The 27,690-nt window shown below is 39.5% G+C and overlaps 1 protein-coding gene across 2 annotated transcripts in view; it reads right to left on the reverse strand.

The window, feature by feature from the left end:
• Positions 1-27,690, reverse strand: part of CLTC (clathrin heavy chain) — a 77,691-nt gene that overhangs the window by 37,427 nt on the left and 12,574 nt on the right. For both annotated transcript variants that reach the window (XM_004041243.5, XM_019026589.4), the window contains exons 2-6: positions 12,894-13,101; positions 9,713-9,981; positions 8,974-9,135; positions 6,058-6,171; positions 1,354-1,527 (exon numbers count right to left, since the gene is read on the reverse strand). In XM_004041243.5, the coding sequence (XP_004041291.1) occupies positions 1,354-1,527; positions 6,058-6,171; positions 8,974-9,135; positions 9,713-9,981; positions 12,894-13,101 (927 nt within the window). The remainder of the gene's footprint in view (positions 1-1,353; positions 1,528-6,057; positions 6,172-8,973; positions 9,136-9,712; positions 9,982-12,893; positions 13,102-27,690) is intronic.

Below are 27,690 nucleotides of genomic sequence, written 5' to 3' on the forward strand. Positions count from 1 at the left end.
CTAGAAATATAATTTACTAAAGACAATCCCTTTTTCTAATGATGAATAGTGACTGCAACAGCTTAGCGAGCAATTTTAATAAGTATGGTAAGTGTTATGAGGAGAAAGCCCTAAGTTCTAGGAGTACAGAGCAAAAGCACCTAACCAGGTCTGGAGTTAAGGTGGGGCATGGGTAGGTAGGGATGCACTCCCTTTCCCTAGAGGAATTGTCTCTTCATATACAAAACATTTTTCAAAAATTAACTGAATGAAGGAGAAACAAAATCTATCTACTTCCTTTGCTTATCATCTGGGAAAAATACTAATTTGGAAGAAAATGAGTAAAAGGCAAGACCAGTAACAGTATTTTTAAAATGTTTAGTCATTTTTCAGAAAATTAACATACCTCCTGGTAAAATATTCTTATTAATATTAAAATAGGCTGTGCGCCATGACTCACGCCTGTAATCCCAGCACTTTGGGAGGCTGGGGCGGGTGGATCACAAGGTCAGGAGTTTGAGACCAGCCTGGCCAACATGGTGAAAGCCCGCCTCTACTAAAAATACAGAAATTAGCTGGGTGCAGTGACTCACACCTGTAATTGCAGCTACTTGGAAGGATGAGGCAGGAGAATTGCTTAAACCCGGGAAGTGGAGGTTGTAGTGAGCTGAGATCATGCCACTGCACTCTAACCTGGGTGACAGAGCAAGACTCCATCTCAAGAAAAAAAAAAAAAATTAAAATAATAAGATGACAGATAAAGAATCACTTGCTAGATGGTATGAAGAGGTTTTTCAAAAATGACAAATTTAGAACGGATATTTTTCCTACCAAACTGATTAGCTTTCCAGGCATCCCACAAGAGGTACTGAAACATATCACCTTCTAACATGTAATAGTAATGCTTAATTAAGGAGCTAGGAAAAGGGATGTAGGTAGAATTCTTTTCCCTGTAGTTGATAATTGCTCTGCCTTGGAGATAACAGAAAATTCCTTAAAAAGAATAGTCTGTCAAATATGACCCTAAATTGTTTCTTTGCATGGGGAATCACTTCTTTTGACAGTAATGCATCTATACAGTCCTAGATGGCTATAAACCAGTTTCTCTGAGACAGGATTAAAGAGAGACTTTGTATTCATACACATCTCTATTTTTAGGTATATATTATTTTCTTTTTTATCAGCTTACATCGTGCTTTGATATATATTATTTTCTAATATCCAAAGTTACTATTTACTTTTTGGAAAAAAACTAACAGTAATATGTTTATTTTCTATTTTTTTATCTTGGGGAGTAATTTCTCAAAAGGACAGGATTGTTCCCAACTCATCAGGTTATCTTATTTTATTGCTTAAGTTTCAAGGTTTCCTTACTTGTCCCTTTCTGTTTACTCCAATTATTCCAGCTGTGGCTTCATGAGGTGCAGTAACAAAAATTGTTTCTCCACTGATTCTATTCATGTAGATGCAGGTACCAGTCTCAAGATCATAGAGGTGGATATAACCATACTTGGTTATCAAGAACACCACATCATGCTTTTCACTGATCTACAGAAAGAAAATCAACACTTTAGTAAAATAATGAATCTACAAACAGAAAATAAAAACATTCAGTCTAATTCCATTTTAGAGATGGTAAAATTCCAGAACAAGAGGGTTATTTGAAAAATTATAAGCTAATATTTAAAGTTTCCTTCATTTTTACAGCACATTTAAATATGGATATCCCAAGCTCTTATATAACATGAAACTGATAAGAGGAAAGACAATTCAAAACTTAGATAGCACAGTTTACGTATTACAGGCATACCTCATTTTACTGCACTTTGCAGTGCAGATGAATCTTTACGAATGGAAGGTTTATGGCAACCCTGCATCAAGCAAGCCTATTGGCACTATTTTCCAACAGCATGTGCTCTCTTCAGTGTCTCTGTGTCACGTTTTCATTAATTCTCACAATATTTCAAACCTTTTCATTATTGTATCTGTTATGTTGATCTGTGGCCAGTCATCTTTGATGTAACTATTATTTTGGGGTGTGATGAATTGCACCCACATAAGACAGCAAACTGAACTGATAAATATTGTGTGTGTTCTGACTGCTCCACCAACCAGCTGTTCTCCCGTTTCTTTCCCTTTCCTCAGGCCTCCCTATTACCTGAGACACAACAATAATGAAATTAGGCCAATATAATAACTACAATTGCCTCTATGTGTTCTACCTCTCTTTTTAAATCGAAAGCTAGAAGTAATTTTAAGTTTAGTGAAAAAGACATGTCCAAAGCCAAGATAGGCTGAATGGTGGGCCTTTTGACCTAGCCAAGTTGTGAATACAAAGGAAAATTCTTGAAGGAAATTAAAAGTGCTACTCCAGTGAACACACGAATGATAAGAAAACCTAACAGCTTTCTTCCTGATATGCAGAAAGTGCACTGGTGCAGTGGCTTACAAATGTAATCCCAGTCTCATTTTCTCACATCTAAGAAAACGACCACAGACAAAGTCAAACTCTAGGTACTTGCCATATTGAGATAATGTTTTGCAGGCCAAAGAGAAATAAAACGATTCTACTTTTGAATTTATGTAACTATCTAAATGAGCAGTTTTTTTCTCTTTTAAAATGTTATAGGCCAAGTGCAGTGGCTAATGCCTGTAATCTTAGCACTTTAGGAGGCCGAGGTGGGTGGATTGCCTGAGCTCAGGAGTTCGAGACCACCCTGGGCAAAACAGTGAAACCCTGTCTCTACTAAATATGGAAGAAATTAGCCAGGCATGGCAGTGTGCGCCTGTAGTTCCAGCTACTGGGGAGGCTGAGGCAGGAGAACTGCTTGACCCTGGAGGCGGAGGTTGCAGTGAGCCGAGATGGTGCCACTGCACTCCAGCCTGGGCGACAGAGTGAGATTCCGTCTCTAAAAGAAAAATGTTATACGCAGCTGGGTGCAGTGGCTCATGCCTGTAATCTCAGCACTTTGGGAGGCTGAGGCAGGTGGATCACTTGAGGTCAGGAGTTCGAGACCAGCCTGACCAACATGGTGAAGCCCTGTCTCTACTAAAAATACAAAAAAATTACCCAGGTGGGGTGGTGCGCGCCTGTAATCCCAGCTACATGGGAGGCTGAGGCACAATAATCACTTGAACCCGAGACGTGGAGGGTGCAGTGAGCTGAGATTGCGCCACTGCACTCCAGCCTGGGTGACAGAGCAAGACCGTCTCAAATAAAAATACAAATAAAAATGTTATACACTAGCCAGGTAGAGTGGTATGTGTCTGTATCCCAGCCACACAGGAGGCTGAGGCAGAAGGATCACTTAAGGCCAGGAGTTTAAGACCAGCCTGGGCTGGGCATGGTGGCTCACGCCTGTGATCCCAGCACTTTGGGAGGCCGAGGTGGGCAGATCATTTGAGGTCAGGAGTTCAAAACCAGCCTGACCAACATGGCAAAACCCCGACTCTACTAAAAATACAAAAATTAGCCAGGTGTGGTGGCGGGTGCCTGTAATCCCAGCTACTCGGGAGGCTGAGGCATGAGAATCACTTGAATCCAGGAGGCAGAGATTGCAGTGAGCTGAGATTGCACTACTGCACTTCAGTCTGGGCAATAGAGAGACTCAGTGTCAAAAAAAAAAAAAAAAAAGACCAGCCAGGGCAACACAGTGAGACATTGTCTCTAAAATATTTTTTAAGTAGCCAGGCGTAGTGGCATGTACCTGTAGTCCTACCTACTCTTAGCTACTCTGGAGGCTGAGGCAAGAGGATCAGTTGAGCCCAGGAGTTCCAAGGCTGCAGTGAGCTATGATCACAGCACTGCCTTCCAGCCTGGGCAACAGAGGGAGACCCTATCTCTTTAAAGAGGGAGAGGGAAAGGGAAAGAAAGAGGGGGAGAGAGGGGGAGAGGGAGAGGCAGAAGGAGAGGGAGAGGAGGCCGGGCGTGGTGGCTCATGCCTGTAATCCCACCACTTTGGGAGGCCGAGGTGGGCGGATCACGAGGTCAGGAGATAAAGACCATCCTGGCTAACACCGTGAAACCCCATCTCTACTAAAAATACAAAAAATTAGCTGAGGGTGGTGGTGGGTGCCTGTAGTCCCAGCTACTCGGGAGGCTGAGGCAGGAGAACGGTGTGAACCCAGGAGGTGGAGCTTGCAGTGAGCCGAGATCGCACCACTGCACTCCAGCCTGGGCGACAGAGAGAGACTCCGTCTCAAAAACAAAAACAAAAAAAATAAATAAATAAATAAAATAAAAGATCCAACCAGCTACAACATTCTCTTAAGCCAAAGCCTAATCTAGTTTAAGGCCCTAACTCTCCTCAATTCTGTGAAGGCTCAGAGAGGTTAGAAAGCAACAGAAGAAAAATTTGAAGGTAGCATAAGTTGATTCGTGAGGTTTAAGCAAATAAACCATCTCTATAACATAGAAGTGCAAGGTGAAAAACCAAGTACTGATGTAGAAGCTGCAGCAAGTTATATGGAAGATCTAGCTAAGATCATTGAAGGTGGCTACACTAAACAACAGATTTTCTCTACAGAGAAGTCAATGCCTGGCTTTAATGGACAGGCTGACTCTCTTATTAGGAACTAATGATGCTGGTGACTTTAAGGTGAAGCCAATGCTCATCTGCTATTCCAAAAATCCTAGGACCTTCAAGAATTATGCTAAATCTACTTTGCCTATGCTATAGAAATGGAACAGCAAAGCCCTGATGACAGCACATCTGTTTACAGCACGGCTTACTAAATATTTCATGCCTACTGTTGAGACCTACTGCTCAGAAAAAAAAAATTCCTTTCAAAATATTACTGCTCATCAACAATGCACATAGTCGCCCAAGAGCTCTAATGGAGATATACAAGGAGATTAATATTGCTTTCATGTCTGCTAAGACAGCATCCATTCTGAAGCCTATGGATCAAAGAAGTAATTTTGACTTACAAGTCTTCTTATTTAAGAAATATTATTTCATAAGACCACAGCTGCCCTGAATAGTGATTCATCTGATGGATCTGGGCAAAGTAAATTTAAGTGAATCTGGAAAGGATTCACCACAGTAAATTTAAGTAATGGTGAATCTGGAAAGGATTCATCATTCTAGATGTCATTAAGAACATTGATGATTCATGGGAGGAAGTCAAAATATCAACATTAAAAGGAGTTTGGAAGAGGCTGATTCCAACCTTCATGGATGATTGAGGGGTTCAAGACTTGAGTGGAGCAAGTAAGTGGAGATGTGGTAGAAATAGCAAGAAAACCAGAATTAGAAATAGAGCCTAAAAATGTGACTGAATTACTGTAATCTCCTAGTAAAGGAGCTGCTTCTTAAGGATGGGCAAAGAAAAGAGGTTTCTTGAGATAAAATCTACTGCTGGTAAAGGTGCTGTGAACATTGCTGAATGACAACAAAGGATTTAGATTATTACAGAAACTTAGCTAATAAAGCAGTGGCAGGGTTTGAAAGAACTGACTCCAATTCTGAAAGATCTACTGTGGGTAAAATGCTATCAAACAGCAATGCACAGAGAAATCTTTTGTGAAAGAGTCAATTGATGCAGCAAACTTCTTTGCTGTCTTATTTTAAGAAACTGCCACAGCCACCTCAACCTTCAGCAACCACCACTCTGATTATTCAGCAGCCATCGACATTGAGAAAAGACTTTCCACAAGCAAAAAGATTACAACTCACTAAAGGCTCAAATAATCATTAACATTTTTTAGCAATAAAGTATTTTTAAATTACAGTATGTATACTGTTTTTCTAGACAATGCTATTTCACACTTTACAGTAGACTACAGCATAGTGTTAAGTGTAACTTTGATCTGCACTGGGAAACCAAAGAATTCTTATGACTCACTTTGTTGTGGTATTTACTTTATTGTGGTGGTCTGGAGCCAAACCTCATAATAGGCCCAAGGTAGTCCTGTACATGAAAGGCCAAGGTATTATTTTACAAAGCTTCACTAATAAACTTTAAAAGAGTATTCTTTTAAGCATCACTTAAATTATATCTACCATGAATAGTCTTTGGGTTAATTTCTTTTAAGAGGAGAGATTTTTAAAAAGTCATTTATTTTGCTTAAAATACCTGCATTGCAACAGGAAAATCATTTTGTGCTTCTGGAGGAAAGAAGACATCCACTGCCTTCTTTGGAAAGGGCTGGTTCCCTGTAGGTGGTGTGCCAACTTCAATAATATGTAACTGTTCAAAAGAAAATCAAAATGTATATAAACCTATACATTAGCAGTTGATCACAGAAGCTTTATTTGTAGCCCCCAAATGGAAACAACCAACATGTTCTACAGAAGATCAATGTTAAATGGTTTTGGTTACATCCATACCATGGAATACTTGGTAATAAAAAGGAACAAACTTTCATGAACATTATGGTGAGTGAAAAAAAAGAAGCCAATCTTAAAAGGTCACATACTGTATGATTCCATTTATGTAACATTTCTAAAGTGACAAACTTATAGAGATGGAGAATAAATTAGTGGTTGCCAGGAGCTAGGGATGGTGTGAGAGAGGGGGAGTGGGTGTGACGCTACAGTCATAAGGGAAATCACTGTGGTGATAAAATAGTTATCTACTCATGATAAAATGACACAGAATTATACAATTGTACCAATGTCAATTTCCTGGTTTTTCTACTGTACTACAGCTGTGTAAGATGTAGCCATTGGGAGAAACCGGGTAAAGAATACAGGGGACTGTTCTGTACTGTCTTTACAGCTTCCTATAAATCTGTATTATTTTAAGATAAATACATTTTTAAAAGTCAGCTGATACTCGGGAGGCTGAGGCAGGAGAATCGCTTGAACCCAGGAGGTGGAGGTTGCAGAGAACCGGGATCGTGCCACTGCATTCCAGCCTGGGCAACAGAGCAAGACTCCATCTCAAAAAAAAAAAAAAAAAAAAGTCATCTGAATATCTGAAATAATCATACCTCAAATAATCTACCTGAAATAAATGGTATAGAAGGGTAATACATTACCTACAATGATACTTTTCTCCTAGCTTTAAATTTTAATTTATTATTTCCAAATAGAAACCTAAGTTGTTAAATTCTTCTCTACCTATACATATACACTAAAACAGAAGAAATGTATATACCTAATTTGAGTTGTCTCTCTAATCACAAACATCCCATAAACTAAATGAGAACATTTTGGTTTAAAATATCCAATGCTGCACATAAGCCAGGCAAGAGAAAAGTAAATAATCTCAATGAAAAAGTACTATATATTTTCCTCAGTCATGCCAGAAATGAACTCAGACAAAAAAAAATTCAGTTTCCAAGACACATACCATATGAATGTTATAGGGTCTCATCATCCTTCATTAGGATGACTAGCCATACTGAAAAACTTGGTATCTTCCTTCAAAAGCCATGGCAGACAGGATAGCACCATGTATGAAATAATAGGCTCAATAACCTATAAACAGGTTTCCAGATACTGTTCAAAATGACATTGAAACTTTTTTCTAGTAGAACTTTTCAATAAATGTCCTGGCCTTATGTTTTAAGGATAATATCTAATTTCTAAAACTATGTGTTTTTTTCTGTTTAAATTTCATCTATTCAGATCTAAATATCAGTGCTTTCTACCACTGTCATATTGAGGTGTTGGTAGCATTATCCTCAATTCAGGGGCTATCATGAAATTTTAAGCAGAATTGTATCTCATTACTTACTGTTTCCTCTCTCCTGACAGGCTACAGATGATATCTTAAGCAATCTCTATCTCAATTTTTAAAAACTGCTTACTTACAAAGAGAAAGAGACACATGTCCTAACAAAAGTGAAGTTCAAATTTTTTGGTCTGCCTAGAATCTAAACCCTCTTCCTGATGGGACAACAAGAGGGAAGATACTCTTTACAAGTTTTGTTGGTGGTAGAACCAGCCTTCTGTTTTAGGAGCACCAAACACCAAATAATTATTTCCAAACCTCTCAGACATAAGATGTGGGCATCTGATCTTGCCTAAAACTAGACTTTGAACAGGGAGCTAGGAACACAAAAGTATTAGGATTTCAGAGATTCTATTCTGGTAGTGGAAATAGCAGTCAAATCGAATTTCCAAGCATCCAGAAATGCAATCATGGATCCAGAAGTGTCCTCAGAGTTCTGTGGAATAGTTGTTGGCTGGGACCCTGACCACTGCTCATTTTCCATTATTTCTCCTCATTTCCCAGTCTTGGTTTTACAGCCTCCCCAGCTGTTGTAAACTATCCAATATCCTTCACTAAATAGACCACTGCTCTAATCAACCAGACCTTGTTTCTATTACCTGCAACTAAGTCTAATATACAAAGTACTACAATCTGTCCAGGCGATTCCAATGTGTAGTCATGGTTGAAAACCTCTAACTTAGGTCAATGTTATTCACCTGTAGTCTACATTACCTCTATATCAAGCCATATAAGGTATTTAAAATGCAGATTATATTGGGAAACCAAGGCGGGAGGATCACTTGGACCCAGAGGTTTGAGACCAGCCTGAGCAGTATAGTGAGACCCTGTCTCTACAAAAATACAAAATTTAGCCAGGCATGGTGGCACATGCCTGTAGTCCCAGCTACTCGGGAGGCTGAGACAGAGGGATCACTTGAGCCCAGAAGGTCGAGGCTGCAGTGAGCCCATGACTGCGCCACTGCACTCCAGCCTGGGCAACAGAGTGACACCCTGTCTCAAAAAGCAACAAATAAACAAAAAAAATTATAGGCAACACCTACTAAATCAAACTCTCTAGATGTACAGCATATAAATGTGCACTTTAGCAATCAAAGAATATAAACAGCCAACAGAACGAGCTGTGAGAGAACATTATTCATTTTAGACAAGTATCACTAGATGCAAAATTTGAACAAATTAAGTCACCACAAATGTGAATACTAAAATTACTTAGGAAGGGAGAAGGCTATTTTGAAATTAGATGACTAATTCATAGCAGAAAGCCAAATACAAGTTCTCATTAAAATAATTACCAAAGCCAAAACTTACCTTCCCTCCAGCTTGGCCCCGAACTGCAAAACAAAATAACGTTGATTCTTCTGCATTTCCTTCCATCTTAAACTGTGCAAAGCTAGCTGCATGTCCTTCAATGGGCTGAGACACTTTCCTATCTACAGAATATAGCTGCATAGCTCCCACCACACGATTTTGCTATAAAGGATCAAAGAGAATAACGTTTGAAGACCCATAAATCAAAAACTCTCAGATTCATCAAGTAATGAAATAATTAGAATGCTTTGTCATCTTTAGCAGGATTTATAATTATTTGTTACTTCATCTCTCACTGTAGATTTGATACTTCTTAACTTAAAATCAGCCCCAAACATTATCTTGTTAAAGCCTAACATAAATGTTTAAAATATGCCTCATATACATCTTAAACAAAAATGTATAGAAGCATTCATTCTGCAGTAAATACTCCATAATAAATCCCAAATCATTCTTACAGAAACTCAATTTCTACTCAATCTCCACAGAAGAGCTAAAAACGCTTGATAAGAGCATTCTGAAATTATATGTCAGTATAGCAAGGGAGCGAGGAAGAAGAGAAGAAGGGAGGGAGGAAGGAGAAGAGAAGGGATGGGAGGAAGGAAAAAAAAAAGCCTTCCAAAATAAGTGAAATTCAACAGGATTGAGTATAGAAAGACCTAATTTCAAAATCAAACTGCATTCTGGGCACAACTGTGTTCTAAACCTCTTCTTTATAAAAAACTAGTTAAAATGTTACCTGTGCAGATATACCAGTCAGAAGTAACCACTTTTGTTTTGCATCTGTACGGTAATTGATAATCTGGCACCCTGCAAGGCTAGAATGGCGATCAAACATTTTCACTGGCTGAGACTCTCCTTCCATACTCCAGTGATAAACTGCATTATCCGTAACAAGAGCAACCGTATTCAAAGAGATCCATTTCCAAAAGGTGACATCATCAGTCATAGTATGAGCCTTCATTTTACTTTTCATTTCAATGTTAAAAATCTGAAGAGTTTTCCCAGCTAAAAACAAAATCAAGAATTATAAATCATTAAAAGAGTAAAGTTTAGAATGAATACCTACCTAGACTAGCTCTGTCACTTCCAAACAAAAATAGTTCTATTACGAGACGAGTTGCATCGATACAGCAGCAACCATTAAAGAGCTAACAGCTAAGACTAAGCAAACAATCTACATCTACGTTTTAAGCAAAAACTACATTACCTCTAATAAACACACTTTAAACAGATAGTATGACTTCCATGGAATTCTAAATCCCAACTGAAAATAAGCCTAATGAATAGTTTTCTTAACAATAATTGAAAACAAAGCTGTCACCTTCATACTTGTAATTAAGTATGTTTACTTTACACATAAACTTAGTTGCATGTACACAAGACAAAGCAACTCTGATAACAAACACATGGGGGAAAGAAAATGTACTTTTTTAAAGGCAGTCATCTCTCATCTAAATAAATCTTGTGGAAACTGCTTTTTAAAAAGAGGATCTGCTTCAATTCTGTCTTGTTGCCACTAGCACGTAAGAGAAGTGCCTGCTACATTTAACTGGCTTAAGATAACAAAGGGAAGGTAGAGGTGCTGGAGGAAAGGAGAAAGAGACAAAGGAGGAGGATAGTTTCAGATGCTGTTAATATACTGGAGATAAGAACAAAGTTCAAGCTTCATCCAATTAAGAAAGCAAGCACTTAGTTAAAAAAGGATGAAATTTGCCTTGAGTGTTAAGAGTCCACTGAGTCAGATGCAAAGGCTTGTACTTGTAATTTGAAATCCATCAGTTCAAAATGTGATTTGGTATAAATTAATAGAGGCCAAAGCCTACAACTATCACTAGGCTATCAAGATTAGTCTTTAAAGACTAAGAAAAACACCATTCCTGAGACACAGAGAATCTGGCTCCTGAAGGACCAAAATTTTAAGATTCGGGTGCTGGGGGGACAAAGAAGCGGGGCAAAACATACAGCTTTGTACTACAACCCTCTGTACCACATGTGCAAAAATTTCTTTCATAAAATGAAGAATGTTATTCCCATCCCACACAGTATGTAAACCACAACCAGACTTGAAAAATTGTGAGAGTTACAGTCCTGTTTATAAAAAGAAGCCAAGGGGTTCAAAACTGGCTTCAGAGGGAAGCAGTATTTTGGAATGACTTACTTTCCTTTGCTGCCTTCCTCAACTCCCAGATTATTAGGGGTTGGAGTATATACGTAAGTGGGGTGGTCTGGGGAGGGGGACAAGGGATGAAAGCTTGACTCCACAGTGCAGACATATAGGGACAAATCTATGATGCTATTGTACAATGCTCCGAAAATCTTTTCAATTTATTCTTTTTATAGAACAGGACAATAACTAATACAATCTAATTTAAGATAACTCACCATCTGCACACATAAGAAAGCATTAAGAAATGTGATAAGATAACAATAACATTAAAAATAGAAAAGAATTTTGGCAAAATTAAAATGATGGCCTTTTAATAGAGAGGCATGGGAATTGCTAAGGACCTGAATTTAAATTCTTTAAAGAGTCTGAAGGAAGCTTAATACCCTAAATAGAAGTAATAGAAGTAAAACACTTACTGTCACAAAACATCTGGTCCTATGTGAAAGCTGGACCATTTTTCCTCGAGATGAGATGAGCTTCTGTCTTAGATATGTGATAGTGACTTATTTGTTTGAATATCCTAGTCCTACCCAACCCTATTCACTCTCCAACTAGTATTATTACTATATACAAAGTTTAAATCATGTAAAGAAAAGTCAAAGTTCAGCACCTCTAATAACTTAGTCACAAATTTATCAACAAATTACTGCGAACTTGAACTCTTCTTTCTTCTATCAAAATGAAAAACAAAGCAGGCAATCGAATGCCTTTTTAAGAGTCAGTTTGTCACCGAGCCCTCTTAAAAACATCTGTTTTAAAGGGTCAATTAGTCTCATTCTAAAGTTCAAAGGAATACAGCTTCCGTGACAGTCTAAGAGTCTTTGAACTCTGTTTAGACTTAAGCTGCACAGTTCCCTTGTTGGGACAATTAAAAAGTTAGTCTGAATAAACTCAAATACCCTTCACTCAAGAGGTTTAATATCCACCTAAATACAAACACAGTTTAAACAATTACTGTAAATTCAAGCCATCTCTAGAACCCAATAATCTAAGTGAAACACAAGCCTGAAGTATAAAAAAAAAGCACAGAATCAAAGGCAAGTTTATCATCATAACAAAATTCTGCAATGTTTAGGTGCTAATATTAGTAAAGTATGTTCTATTCCAGAATATGAATCACTAATTTCTTTCCTCTGTAGAGAGATATGTTTAGCACAGTCTTATACCAGATACAAAATTTAAATGCATTTATTCTAGAACTTAAAATTATTCTAAGTAGATATATGTTAAGACATTCCACAGATACATTCCAAGTAAAAGTAATTAAAGTGGTTTAAATCAAGTTCAGTATTAGCAGATCTATTTTCTTTAACCAAACTTAATCAATATACTTAAAAAGGTAAACCCTAGTTATTGTACTTGCATAAATACATAGGAAGAGCTGGCTGGGCGTGGTGGCTCACGCCTGTAATCTCAGCACTCTGGGAGGCCAAGGCAGGTGGATCATGAGGTTAGGAGTTCGAGACCAGCCTGGCCAACATAGTGAAACCCCATCTCTACTAAAAATACAAAAAAACTAGCTGGGTGTGGTGGCAGGCACCTGTAATTCCAGCAACTTGGGAGGCTGAGGCAAGAGAATCGCTTGAACCTGGGGGGTGGAGATTGCAGTGAGCCAAGATCGTGCCATTGCACTCCAGCCTGGGTGACAAGAGTAAAACTCCGTCTCAAAAACAAACAAACAAACAAAAAAAAAACCACAAAAAACAAAAACATAGGAAGAGTTTTAAGGAAAACCCACATTCTTTTATACCTTTCAGTGCAATTACTTTGCTAGCTGGATTCATGATGGCGCTGTCTGCTGAAATTGGTCTTCGAATTGGATTACTTGGGTCATTCATATCAATGATTACCACCTGGGCCTGCTCTCCTACTTTTTCTCTAATGCAGATGAATTTGTCAGACTCCATAGTCAGGGTACTGAAGCCAATGTTTGCTGGGTTGATACCCAGGTTCTGGAGCTAGAAAAAATAATAAGAAACCATGTTACCAAGTGGATTCCAAAGACTTGACATTCATATATGCTCATCAACACAAATCCTCACTTAACATTAATGCTTCAAGGTCACAATAACATCTACATTATGTTAATTAAAGAGAGACTATTAATAGCCAAGTATTGGACCTTCTCTTCTTCAAACAAACATGGCAATCAACTGTTTCAAGTAAGAGGTAGAACAAATACAGATGAAGTTAAAGGAAAGAGCAACATCTGCAAGGTAGCATGCATGGTTCAAGGGATTTGAGGTAATTGAGTTTCTTGATTTATTTTAAGACCTTGGAACTATTGGACCAGTCCTCTCTCACCCCCCTTAACATGTAGCAATTATTTGTTCACGCTTCAAGAAGCTGAAAAATTAAGTTACAAGCATAAAAAGATCTAAAATGTCACAGAATTCTTGATCTAAATAAAGGAACTTGAATAGCAAGAGCAAACAAGTTCTAATTCTGTGCAAAAAGTGCCAAAACAAAGATATGTAAGAGGGATCTTGTCAAAGGCTACATAGCTAAAGCAATGTGTTCAAAGGAGGCAGGCGAGAGAATTCTCAACAGAAAGAGCATGTGGTAAAGCACAGAGATGTAAAAGTGTGGTTGGCTAAGGGAACTACAAGTACTTTTGTAACACTATAGGATTGAGGGAGTACACAATTAAGGTTAGAGAAATGAGCAAGGGCCAGACCAACAAGCTAAACATACCTCAGTAAGAATCCTGAGTTTATTCTACAGGCAAAGGGAGCTACTTAAGGATTTTAACAAGGAAAATAATGGAATTAGATTTGCTTTGTGTACTCAGAAAATACTAAAGTATCTGCTAAACAAATATAGTGGATCTAAAGATGGCAGGTCTTTGCAAACCAATTAAGTATGTAAGAACAAAAGTCACTTGTTAGTAGGAAGAAATCTCTACCACAGTAGGTTATTAATACTCTGGGTGACTAACTATGGTGTAACAGATTAAGTCCTACTAAAAGAAGCTACATGGAGGCTTTATTTTATTAGCCTTGGCCAGACTAGTTTTATCCCCCTTTCCTCCAAGGGTAATATAATAAATTCACACGGTACAAAATACACACACACACACACACACCCCAGAAAAGAAAAAGCATGGAAAAAAAAAATCAAGTCTTTCTGTCACCCTTGTCCTCTAGCAATACAGTTTTCCTCCACAAACACCACCACTGTCACTATTATCTTATGGACTAAACCAGCCAAGTTAACTGTATTTTATTTAAATTCTCTTCTGAAACTCTTCTGCTAATAGTGCTTAAACATAACCAGGCCAGGCTCTGAATAAGATATAACATAAGACCACAAGGCTACATTTTACTTTCTCTTCACTCTTCTATCTCAGTTACTACTGGTATTAAGTTATTAATGTTATAACTCAGTTATAAAGTGTAGTTACAGTAACTCAGTCACTGAATATAGGGGCAAGAGGTCAAACAACTCTCTAACCATTAATACAAACATCATAATAAAGTAGATTAACCTGCTTTACAAGCTCAAGTATATGCTGTAATGCAAGGCAAATACACTAGCTTTAAAGTATGTAACTTATAATGTATTTAGTTATAGTAAAGCCTTATAAACCATTAATTTTAACTTCTTCCTGACTTTAACTTTTCTTTTGAGACAGGATCTCACATCTACTTTTCTGAGTAGAGGGTCCTTAGACTCCTTAAGTTTAATTGATAATTAGCCTTTCCGATAATTGGAGAAAACATTCCAGTGGGCTCATAAAGTTCATAGAGCTATATACCTAAAAGCAGTAAGTTATCCTGTAAGAATCCTAAGCTACCCTGTAAGAATTCTGTTTCTAAGTCTCTACCAAGCCTTCATCTAAGGCACTGAGTTTCACCTGTCACAGCTTAAGTCCCACCGTGTTTGAGGAAGTCGGAGTAAAAATAGTGTTAGTCAAATAGTGAAATTAAATTCAAAACCACAAAAGGAAGCAAACCACAGACACTACTAACTGAACCCCAAGTGATTCTAACAGATTCCTTCCTACTTCTCAACTTCAGAGGCAGGTGGAAGATGACTTTAAGAAAACACTATCAGAAAACAATGAGGAGGAAAAAGGAAAGTAAAAAACCTGTGTTTCCAATTCCTTGTTAAATCCCCAGAAAAAAAGCAGTAAGAAAAACACGCTGCATCAGTTAGCAGTGACCTTCAGCCTCAGGGTATTTTACTTGTAAAAAAAAAAAAACAACAACAAAGATTTGGCCTGGCACCTTGGTTCACACCTATAATCCCAGCACTTTGGGAGGCTGAGATGAGAGGATCACTTGAGCCCAGAGTTTGATACCAGCCTGGGCAACATAATGAGACCCCATCTCTGCAAAAACTTTAAAAAATAAGGTAAATAAAAGATCTGGCTTTAAAGTGACAGAATTGCCTGCAACCCTAATCTATGTAATCCTTATATTACTTTCTCATTAAACATATGCTACCAAGAGAGCTATGCATATATATCTTTGATCTCCTTCAGGAATGTATTGGTACTAATCAAAATAGTCCATGTGGAATAGATATACTTTATTTAAAAAATGCAAAATTAAACAGGAGGCAAGTGACAAACTTTTTTTTTTTTTTTTTTTTTTGAGATGTAGTCTTGCTCTGTCGCCAGCCAGGCTGGAGTACAGTGGCTCGATCTCAGCTCACTGCAACCTCTGCCTCCTAGGTTCAAGTGATTCTCCTGCCTCAGCCTCCCGAGTAGCTGGGACTACAGGAGTGCGCCAACACGCCCGGCTAATTTTTTGTATTTTAGTAGAAATGGAGTTTCACCATGTTGGCCAGGATGGTCTCGATCTCCTGACCTCATGGTCCACCTGCCTCAGCCTCAGTCTAGACAAGTCAGTCAGCCTCAGTCTAGACAAGAACAGAAAAGTAGCCTGTAACCTGTAATTCCTTCTTTTCCTCTCTCCCTTAACCTCTACTAGTGAATGTAGTGTTATTCTACTACGAATGCAGTTATCAGAACAACAGTGATATGGGTTACTTCCCTAGGATTTATGTCCCAGTTTGAGTTAAAACACCAGCAAACATGAACATAATTCTGAAGTTGCAAGTTTTTTTTTTTTTTTTTTGAAACCGAGTCTCGCTCTGTCACCAGGCTGGAATGCAGTGGCATGATCTCGGCTTACTGCAACCTCTACCTCCCCAGTTCAAGCAATTCTCCTGCCTCAGCTTCCCAAGTAGCTGGGACTACAGGCGTGCACCACCACGTCCAGCTAATTTTTGTATTTTTAGTACAGATGGGGTTTGACCACGTTGGCCAGAATGGTCTTGATCTCTTGACCTCATGTTCCGTCTGCCTTGGCCTCCCAAAGTGCTGGGAATACAGGCATGAGCCACCGTGTCCAGCCGTGTCAAATTCTTAATAATGGCACATGTTTAAACATATTAAAAAAGCACACTTAAGTGGTGGTCGTTTACACAACTGAACAGGACCCTGCTCCTTCCTATATAGCCTTCCTACTTGTGAGGAAAAAAAGACAGGAACTTCGGCTGGGCGTGGTGGCTCATGCCTGTAATCCCAGCACTTTGGGAGGCCAAGGGGGGGTGGATCACGAGGTCAGGAGATCGAGACCATCCTGGCTAACGCAGTGAAACCCCATTTCTACTAAAAATACAAAATATTAGCCGGGCCCATGGTGGTACACGCCTGTAGTCCCAGCTACTCCAGAGGCTGAGGCAGGAGAATAGCTTGAACCCGGGAGGCGGAGGTTGCAGTGAGCCAAGACCGCCCTACTGCACTCCAGCCTGAGTGACAGAGCAAGACTTTGGCAAAAAAAAAAAAAAAAAGAACTTCAAGTGACCATATTGGCTAACAGAAGGTTAAATTTGCTTCCACCTCTTCAAATAAGGTAGGTAAGATTGTTTTCCTTACTGATGTTCCTTTTGAGTGAGAATGTCTAGAATTCTTCCCATATTTTCCTGTTATATACTCAAAAGAGAAATATGCCAATTCTTCCCATATTTTCCTGTTATATACTCAAAAGAGAAATATGCCAAAGCACACAATAATAGGACAAGTCACTCTTATTAACTGCAAGTCTGGTTTAGGTATACCCTTACAGTAGGAGCATGTAACAGGGTGGCCAAACTATATAACTATGTCTAGTAATATCAATATAGATTAAAACTTTTAAAATGCAACATATTTTTAAACAGGTTTTATTTTCAAAACAGCACATAGTAACCATAAAGTATTCTCAGTCAGTTATAAAGGTGTGATGGCATATAAGCTATACCACAGAAACTGAATTGTATTTTTATTCTTTATTTATTGAGACAGGGTCTTGCCCTGTTGCCCAGGCTGGAGTGCAGTGGTACCACTGCAGCCTCGACCTCCCAGGCTCAAGTGATCTTCCTACCTCAGCCTCCTCAGTACCTGAGACTACAGGCGCCACCATGCCTGGCTAATTTTTTTTTTTTTTTTTAAGAGACAGATTCTCCCTATGTTACCCAGGCTGGTCTCGAACTCCTGGGCTCAAGTAATCCTCCCAGCTTGACCTCCCAGTGTTGGGATTACAGGTATGAACCACTGTACCCAGCCATAAACTGAATTATGCACTATGGAACTAAGCATGGATAAAGTCAAAGGACATATATACAACATTCTCTATAAACTTGCAGGTATTTTCAGAGGACATATCTAAAATACATGTAATATATCTGGATACATGTATCCAAACTACAGCTACATTTTATTATCCTCTCAATCTGCAAAATGCCATTAGTGTTGAAGCTGGAGATATCCTATTTTAACATATGCTTGGAAATTCCTATGATAAAGTTTTTTTAACTTAAAAGAATTTTTATTTTGCTGTTATAAGAATATGGAGTCAATAAACTGGGTCCAAAATAAGGGGCTTGTTTTTTTGAATAGTTATCATGTGCATACAGTAAAGCACTAAAATCTTACAAAAGGTTATACTATGAAAAGTCACCCACCCTGTCTTTCCAGTAATACCCTTCTCCCCTAAGCAATTAGAGATACTTTTGCATTTCAGAGTTATCCTGTAGCATATGAAAGTATGTATTTCCTCCGCCCTTTTCCAACAGAACGGCACAAGACACAAAAGTATACAAATAAACTGCTTCCTTGTTTTTACAGAAAAGCACCCAAACTTTGTAACTCATTTGGTTTCCAGATTCGATTTTGGTCTGCAAGTGGCACTACTTTAGGACTTGACACCTAAACCTGGATCTAAAAAGGCAATTAAACAAATTTATTCCCTATTTATTCTTTAAAACTCTGAAGTACCCTGGAGTTACATGTTATAAATGATTTTAAAATGCATCTCCTTCCTTCTCCATTCCAACTTCTATTAACAGGGGGAGATGGGGAGTAAAAGGTAGGATTCTGTTTTTATAATGAGAAAATAGTACTTCGGCTTCCCCATAATCTAGAGCAGGGATCCCAAACCACAGGCCGCAGACCAGTATTCCGTTAGCAACTGGGCCACACAGAAGAAGGTGAGCAGCCAATGAGCAGACATCACCGCCTGAGCTCTACCTCCTGTCATTTCAGCCGCGGCATTAGATTCTCATAGGCACGCGAACCCTATTGTGAACTGTGCAAGCGAGGGATCTAGGTTGCTCACTCCTTATGAGAATCTAACGAATGCCTCGTGATCTGAGGTGAAACAATTTCATCTGAGACCATCCCACCCCCACTCCCACCCCCAACCGGTGGAAAAATTTTCTTCCACAAAACTGGTCCCTGGTGCCAAAAACGTTGTGGACCACTGATCTAGAGAACACAGGCTGTGTTTATGTTTTCTCATATGAAACATTTGAGATGACAGTATCTATCTCAGAGGTGTGAAGATTTAATGTGAATGCAAAGAACAATGCCTGACATCTAACAGCTCAACAGATATTGCCTTCTGTTTTTTTTTAAGAGACAGGGTCTTGCTCTGTCACCCAAGCTGGAGTGCAAGAGATAGGGTCTCGCTCTGTCACCCAAGCTGGAGTGCAGTGATGTGATCATAGCTCACTGTATCCTTAAACTCCTGGGATCAAGCAACCCAGAGCTCACTGATATTAACTATTAATACATACAACATATCAGTACTTTAAGCCAGCTCAAGGTTAGCTTTCTTGCATTTGCATTTTATTATCTGCTTAATTCAGCTGTCCATAGGTTGGCTGAAACTCTGGGTGTGAATTTCTTTCAACTACTGATACTAGATTAGTGGTCTCTGGGTGCTTAACTGCCTCAGACACTATGAAATGCCTTTTTTTTTTTAAGTTTGTTTTTGTTGGGGAAGTGAGGAGAAAAGGAAATTACACTTTAGGACTTCCAATTCTTTTTTTTCTCATACAGGGTCTTGCTCTGTGGCCCAGTGTGGAATTCAGTGGCACAATCATGGGTCACTGCAGCTTCAACCTCCTGGGCTGCTTAATTCAGCTGTCCATAGGTTGGCTGAAACTCTGGGTGTGAATTTCTTTTAACTACTGATAATAGATTAGCCTTCCAAATAGATGGTACCACCCATACGCCACCGTGCCCAGCTAATTTTTTTTTTTTTGTAGAGATAGGTAGCACTTTGTTTCCCAGTCTGGTCTCCAACTCCTGGGCTTAAGGGATCCTCCCACCTCAGCCTCCCAAAGTGCTGGAATTACAGACATGAGTCACTGTGCCCGGCTAAAAAAAAAAATTTTTTTTTTTTTTTTTAAGAAACTTCAGGCTGGGCACGGTGGCTCATGCCTGTAATCCCAGCACTTTGGGAGGCCGAGGCGGGCGGATCATGAGGTCAGGAGATCGAGACTATCCTGGCTAACACAGTGAAACCCCGTCTCTACTAAAAATACAAAAAATTAGCCAGGTGTGGTGACAGGCGCCTGTAGTCCCAGCTACTCGGGAGGCTGAGGCAGGAGAATGGCGTGAACCCAGGAGGCGGAGCTTGCAGTGAGCCGAGATTGTGCCACTGCACTCCAGCCTGGGCGACAGAGCAAGACTCCGTCTCAAAAAAAAGAAAAGAAACTTCAGAGACATAACTGAAAGCAGTATGAGCTTTCTTGGATTCTGATTTAAACCAAACAACATTTAGGGACAATGAGGAAAATATGAATATGGACTGGTTTTCTGATATTGTTCTTAAATATCAGGGAGCTATAAATAATATTATGATTATAAGAAAATGTCCTGGTCAGGTACGGTGGCTCATTCCTGTAATTCCAGCACTTTGGGAGGCTAAGATGGGTGGATTACCTGAGGTCAAGAGTTCAAGACCAGCCTGGCCAACATGGCAAAACCCCGTCTCTACTAAAAATACAAAAAAACAAAAAAAAAAGAATTAGCCGGGCATGGTGGTGGGCACCTGTAATCCCAGCTACTCGGGAGACTGAGGCAGAAGAATTGCTTGAACCCGGGAGGCAGAGGCTGCAGTGAGCCAAGATCGTGCCATTGCACTCCAGCCTGGGCAACAAGAGTGAAACTCCATCTCAAAAAGAAAAAGAAAGAAAATGTCCTTATTTTCTAAAGATGCAAGCTGAAGTATTTACAGGTAAAATATGATAGCCTGACTTTATTTAAAGTGTTTAAGCAAAAGAAACAAATACAAGCAAATACAAGACTGGGTATGGTGGTTCACACCTGTAATCCCAGTGCTTTGGAGGTTGAGATGGGAGGATAGCTTGAGGCCAGGAGTTCGGTTCAAGACCAGCCTGGGCAACAAGGGAAGCAGAGGTTGCAGTGAGCTGAGATCGCACCACCGCACTCCAGCCTGGGCGACAGAGCAAGACTCTGTCTCCAAAAAAATAAAAAATAAAAATAAAAAACACATCAGCAATGAGACTCAGAAATCTACATTGAATGCTCATCAGTTTTTAATGGTTTAAACTTTGTTTTTCCTGTCTTGGTTTTAAAAATATACTCCATTTGATTGTAAATATGGAAAATGGAAAGGGAAAAAAAGTATCCATCCTTACTTGAGAGGGAGCAAAGAAGCATGCCTAGGTGCTCCATGAAAGGTTAAGGTGATTTAACACACATCAAGCACTTAGTGTGGGAGCACAGAGCACTCCATTATTTGATGAACTTCTAGTTCTGGGACTATGGTATTATGATATAGACTGTTTTTTTTTTTTTTTTTTTGAGACGTAGTTTCGCTCTTGTTGCCCAGGCTGGAGTGCAATGGCACGATCTCGGCTCACAGCAACCTCCACCTCCTGGGTTCAAGCCATTCTCCTGCCTCAGCCTCCGGAGTAGCTCAGGCTGGTCTCGAACTCCCGACCTCAGTTATCTGCCTGCCTCGGCCTCCCAAAGTGCTGGGATTACAGGCATGAGCCACCACGCCTGGCCGATATAGACTGGTTTTAGCATCATGCTACTGTTATATACTCAAACCTTACCTGGGCCAATTTGCTTTGTTCACATGCTCCTAAAGACAGAATGGGGAAACCCTGATACATCAAGGAATCAGGAAACTTAATGGTGTTGTATGAGCATCTTAACAGAATATATTAGTGATCAAACTATGAAAATATTGTTAAGAGGACCAAAGAGGCCATGGTCCTATTAATATATTTAATTCAATACTATATACCTTAAGAAGGGCAGAAAATGCTAGCTTAAGACATACAACCAAATAAAACCATAATTTTTTCAAGGCCCAATTCTTAAACTATCTAAAGACAACTCTCCATTAGCACCAAGGCACACTCTCAGCAATCATTCACAATCTATCTGTTTGTGCCTACAGACACCACATAATTAAAGGAGTAGTAGGTTTGCTTTGAGCCTACTAATTTCAACCAGCAGTTCTCACATCTGATTAGTTAAGAATAAACTCATTGGAAATTGGCTTCTCTGTAAGTATACCTAAGGAGTTTGCTTCCTAATGAATCATAGACTTGTAATATAACTCATTTACCAGCTGTATCAGCTGAAAATCAAACTACATGAAAACCGGTTTATGACAGCATTACTAAGGACTTATGTTTCACAATTATTGCTTGGCTTCACATTTTCCAGATCCTCGTTTCATCTGAATAGGGAAAATGTAAAGGAAGTATGTATGACCTACTGTTTTTCAGATGGAGCTATTTTCTGCAAATGAATCTTGTATCTTACCAAGGACTTTAGAAGTGTTACCACTATAGAGTTAATAGGTCAACAATCTGAGAGACCTGCTGATACTTGTATGTCATTCTGATACCATTCATCTCTCAATACAAGCGTTTTTAAGTCAGTACTTAAAGATTTGGTTAACTTCCTAACCCAAGTATTTCACTAAACATAATTTCCTTTAAAAGCTCCTAAACATCCTCTACCTTCTCTAGTATCAATCGCGGTGAAAAAAGATGCTGACAGCAGTCACTTCATTGAGCCCTTCCTGGAAACTAGCAGAATGTCAAATAAAAACTGCAGTTGCTGTATTCTACAGGAAATAAGAAATGCTGAGAATGCAGCATTCCTTTAGTTCTTCCATCAACAGGATACCAACCACTGTTTTCTGTAGGCTCCACAGATTTCAAGCAACAAATAAAAATGCCTTTAACCCTTGCTGTCCCCACATTTAAACATATAGTTTTTTTCTACTCCATGTTAGCCTTTGAGAGAATCACTGTCTCTTAGAATTTTTGATTCTGGTCACAAACTCCAAATTTAAGCAATATATTCAGGAAGCAACCACAGTTGGAGAGAGGTTGTCAGATTATTATTAGCTTTGGTAAACTACCAGGAGACTCAAAGAATTTTTCCTACTTGTAATCAACTGCTGATTGGAAATTTTCAAAAACTTTATATTTAATGCATTCTTAAAAAATAAGCCAATAATTAGATGATATCAGATCAATTAGGCCAATGTTAACCAAGCTGCAGGGAAACACAGGAGTTTTTATGCCCCAAATCTTGGAGATGGATATGACTTACCAAGATTATGCCCCCCGTATAAATGCAATTCAGCAGCACAAAACAACCACAGCTACAGTCAATGGCAGGGGTGAGAAGTTGTGCAGAATATATCCAAACCTACCAAATGGGCTTACTTTGAGGGTTCAAGGCCAGGCGTAGTGGCTCATGCCTGTAATCCCAGCACTTCTGCAGGCCAAGGTGGGAGGACCTCTCGAGCCCAGGTGTTCAAGACCAGCCTGGGCAACATGGCGAGACCCTGTCCCTACAAAAAATAAAAAAACTGGCCAGGCGTGGTGGTGTGCACCTGTAGTTCTAGCTAGTTGGCAGGCTGAGGTGGGAAGATTGTTTGAGTCCAGGAGGCAGAGGCTGCAGCAAGCTGTGACTGCACCCCTGCACTTCAGCCTGGGTGACAGAGCAAGACCCCATCTCAAAAAATATATATAATACTTATTGCTGACTTAGCATAAAGGATGTTATAAATGAACGTAACCAGGCAGACATTAAAGGCTTGGTTTCCTGATATGAATAAAACATCTGGACAGTCTCCTTAATATTCAAGTTATAAAGATCCTTGATAAACTTCATTCTATGACACAACTTCCCAGCGACTTCACAAAATGTACATTTAAGTGGGAGCCTAGTGTTACATTCTGTCAACCCCATCACTATTGTACATATTCATGTATCTTTCTACCCTATACTGAGGGACCTGCCAGGAAATTAGACATTATGCTCTATCCCACATTATTCTAGTTAGATCAATCATTTAAAGCACACTCGGTCTACCAGGTGCTACAAGTTATAAGACTAGAACCATTTTATTTTACAATTGAGTCACTAGAGTATTTTTTTTTCTTTTTTTGAGATGGAGTCTTGCTCTGTCGCCCAGGCTGGAGTGCAATGGCACGATCTCAGCTCACCACAACCTCTGCCTCCCGGGTTCAAGCCATTCTCCTGCCTCAACCTCCTGAGTAGCTGGGACTACAGGCATGCACCACCACGCCCAGCTAATTTTTGTATTTTTTCAGTAGAGACGGGGTTTCACCATGTTGGCCAGGCTGGTCTCAAACTCCTGATCTCAAGTGATCCACCCACCTTGGCCTCCCAATGTATTGGGATTACAGGAGTGAGCCACTGCACCCAGCCTGGAGTGTTTTCCTGTGAGCTTAAATGCCACAAATACTGTTTTCAATTGAGTGAATGAATTAACTAACAATCAGCATGAGGAGTTACAGATTATCTCAAAATGATTTAATATTAACAAATTCAGGGAGTTCAAAATGACATTAAAATGATTAAAATGACATTAAAATGATTAAAATGACAACCACCATGATTTGCTTTCAATTAATACATATTGAGCATCCATTATTTAGCAACTTAACACAAACTCAATATTTTAAGGACAATTTTTGTGTGAAACTGTCCCCTTTGCTTATTTTGTGCTAAGATTGTAACTTTGTCATTACTAGTGAGGAAACAACCTATAGGAGAAAAAACAGGTTTTAGGCTCTCAGAGGCTCTTTGGGGGTTCAAATTGTGATTCATGTCTTCTAAAAACAAGTGAAGACACTTTCTATCTCAAAAACTATAGACACTGTTTCACTATCTAAAATTCAGGGTTAAAAAACTAGTATTACTTTGATTTTTTTGGTCAGGAAGAGGATGTGCCCTAGATGCTTATACTTTTAGGGATTTTTTTGTTTGTTTTTGAGACAGAGTCTCGCTCTGTTGCACAGGCTGGCATGCAGTGGCGCAATCTCGGCTCACTGCAACCTCCGGCTCCTGGGTTCAAGCAATTCTTGTGCCTTGGCCTCCCGAGTTTGTTTTGTTTTTTTAAATTCATGGTATTACAACTTCCTCAGGCCTGTTCCAAACACTAAGCCCTTTTAATTTTGGTTCTTTCAAATTACAAAAGTTTTCTTTCATTGAAAAGAGCTTCCATTCCAATTATTTTGGTTTCTAAAAATCTTTTTTTTTTGAGATGGATTCTCGCTCTTTCGCCCAGGCTGCAGTGCAGTGGAGCTATCTTGGCTCACTGCAAGCTCCGCCTCCTGGGTTCACACCATTCTGCTGCCTCAGCCTCCGGAGTAGCTGGGACTACAGGCTCCCGCCACCGCGCCCGGCTAATTTTTTGTATTTTTAGTAGAGACGGGGTTTCACCGTGTTAGCCAGGATGGTCTCGATCTCCTGACCTCGTGATCCGCCCGCCTCACCCTCCCAAAGTGCTGGGATTACAGGCGTGAGCCACCACACCCAGCCCGGTTTCTAAAATTCTTAAATTTGTAACCTATTCTGTCACACACACAAACACACACACACCACTTTTACTTAATTCTGGGATTTACTTCTAAATTAAAATCTTTTTTTTTTTTTTTTTTTTGAGATAGGGTCTCACTCTGTCCGCCAGGTTTGAGTGCAGTGGCATGACTTCAGCCTACTGCAACCTCCACTTCCCAGGCTCAGGTGATCCATCCACCTCAGCCTCCCAAGTAGATGGGACTACAGGTGCATGCCACCACACCTGGCTAATTTTTTATTTTTTGTAGAGATAGGGTTTTGCCATGCTGTCCAGGCTAGTCTCGAATGCCTGGGTTGAAGCAATCCACCTACTCTGGCCTCCCAAAGTGATGGGGTTACAGGCGTGAGCCACTGCACCCAGCCTAAATTCAAAATCTTTGTAAAAAATCTTATTACTCCTTCCACACTGCTGATTCATTCCACAGAGTATGAATTCCAGTTCTGCTCTTAACTGATTTCAGAACCAATTGTTTCTGTATGTTTTCTGTTATTACATCCCATTGTCTCCATAGGTCTTTCTGTTCCTTTTACATCAACTTTTGCTGCATGCCACAGATGATGTCAACAATTTTCTAAAGTTTTCTTCGCAGAAAAAAATTTCTAGTATTTCTTTAGATCTCTCCCTAGCTCTGTAGTTTTCCCAATAATCATATACTTAAAAAATGCCTGAGCAGCTACTGTGTGCCAGACACTACACTAATGCAGAGAGTTCTACAGCAAATGAGACACTCCCACTCAGTATACGTAACAGGTACACAGCAATTACAAAAATGCCATGAAGTTACAGGGATGTATGCCTAGCACAGATACATGTAGGGGTATATGCAGTGTCTCAGAAGAAACGGAAACAATCTGAAACAGGATACACAATATAAGTGAGGGCAGGGCTACAGAGTTTGGGAGCAGACACACAGAATTAAAAATACCATATAGGCCCAAATAAGGTACTTATTTTCCCAATCAGACGAATCATCCCAACACCCCAAAAAGCTGTCAGAAGCTGTGAAGAAAATGGAACTCTCATATATTTCTAGTGGGCATGTCAAATGGTGCCACCACTGTGGAAAACGGTTTCGTGGTCTCTCAAAAAGTTGAAACAGAGAAATTACCATATGACCCAGCAATTCCACTTCTAAGTATATATCTAGAAGAACTGACAACAGGCATTCAAACAAAAACTTGTACATGAATGTTTGCAACACCACTAGTCACAACAGCCAAAAGGTAGAAAGAACCCAATGTCCACCAACTGATGAAAGGACAAATAAAACACTGATATATCCATTCAGCAAAGTATTATTCAGTCATAAAGGAATGAAGTCTGATATATGCTATAACATGGATGCTTAGTGAAAGAAGTTAGAAACAAACGGTCCTTTATTGTATAATTCCATTTATGTGAAATATCCAGAACAGGTAAATCCATAGAGACAAAAAGCAAATTAGCAGTTGCTAGCGGATGGGAGGAGGGGGATGGGAGAGGGACTGCTTCACGTGTATGGGGTCTCCTTTTGGGGAGATGAAAATGTCTTGGAACTAGATACAGGTGTTGGCTGCACGACACTGTGAATGCACTAAATACCACTAAATTGTTCACTTTAAAATGGTTAATTTTGTTATGTGAGTTTTATCGCAATTGAAAAAGTTTTGATCCCTTTCCATTATAAACTCTTAGGGATTAGATATATTTAATGTACAATTCAACTAGTCATTTCGCTTACTTTACAGACATTTAAAATTATAAAATTAAGCCAAGCACAGTGGCTCCCGCCTGTAATCTCAGCACTTTGGGAGGCCGAGGCAGGCAGATTGCTTGGGCTCAGGAGTTCGAGGCCAGCCTGGGCAACATGGCCAAAGCCCATTTCTACAAAAAAATACAAAAATTGGCTGGGTGTGGTGGCACACGCCTGTAGTCCTAGCTACTTGGGAGGCTGAGGTGAGAGGATGGCTGGAGCCTGGGAAGTCGAGGCTGTGGTAAGCCATGATCTCGCCACTGTACTCCACTTGAGACAGAGCAAGACCCTGTCTCAAAAAACAAAACAAAACACACAAAATTATATTTAAACTCTGCATATGCATTTTTGACATCAGCACTGGAAAGTCATCTCCATTTCACAATGCTTTTCAAAAATCCATTACAGAGCAATCATACTGGTGCAGTTTTGTAACATCAAATCTATTTGCGTTATCAGGAGAGTTGTTTTTCTCTTATCTTTCCATGTAAATTATGATCTCTAGGCTGGGTGTGGTGGCTCATGCCTGTAATCCCAGCACTTTGGGAGGCCAAAGCAGGCGGATCACAAGGTCAGGAGTTCGACACCAGCCTGGACAACATGGTGAAACCCCATCTCTACTAAAATTACAAAAATCAGCCAGGCAT

The sequence above is a fragment of the Gorilla gorilla genome, chromosome 4 (genome assembly GCF_029281585.2).
Source record: "Gorilla gorilla gorilla isolate KB3781 chromosome 4, NHGRI_mGorGor1-v2.1_pri, whole genome shotgun sequence".
NCBI classification, from domain to species: Eukaryota; Metazoa; Chordata; class Mammalia; order Primates; family Hominidae; genus Gorilla; species Gorilla gorilla.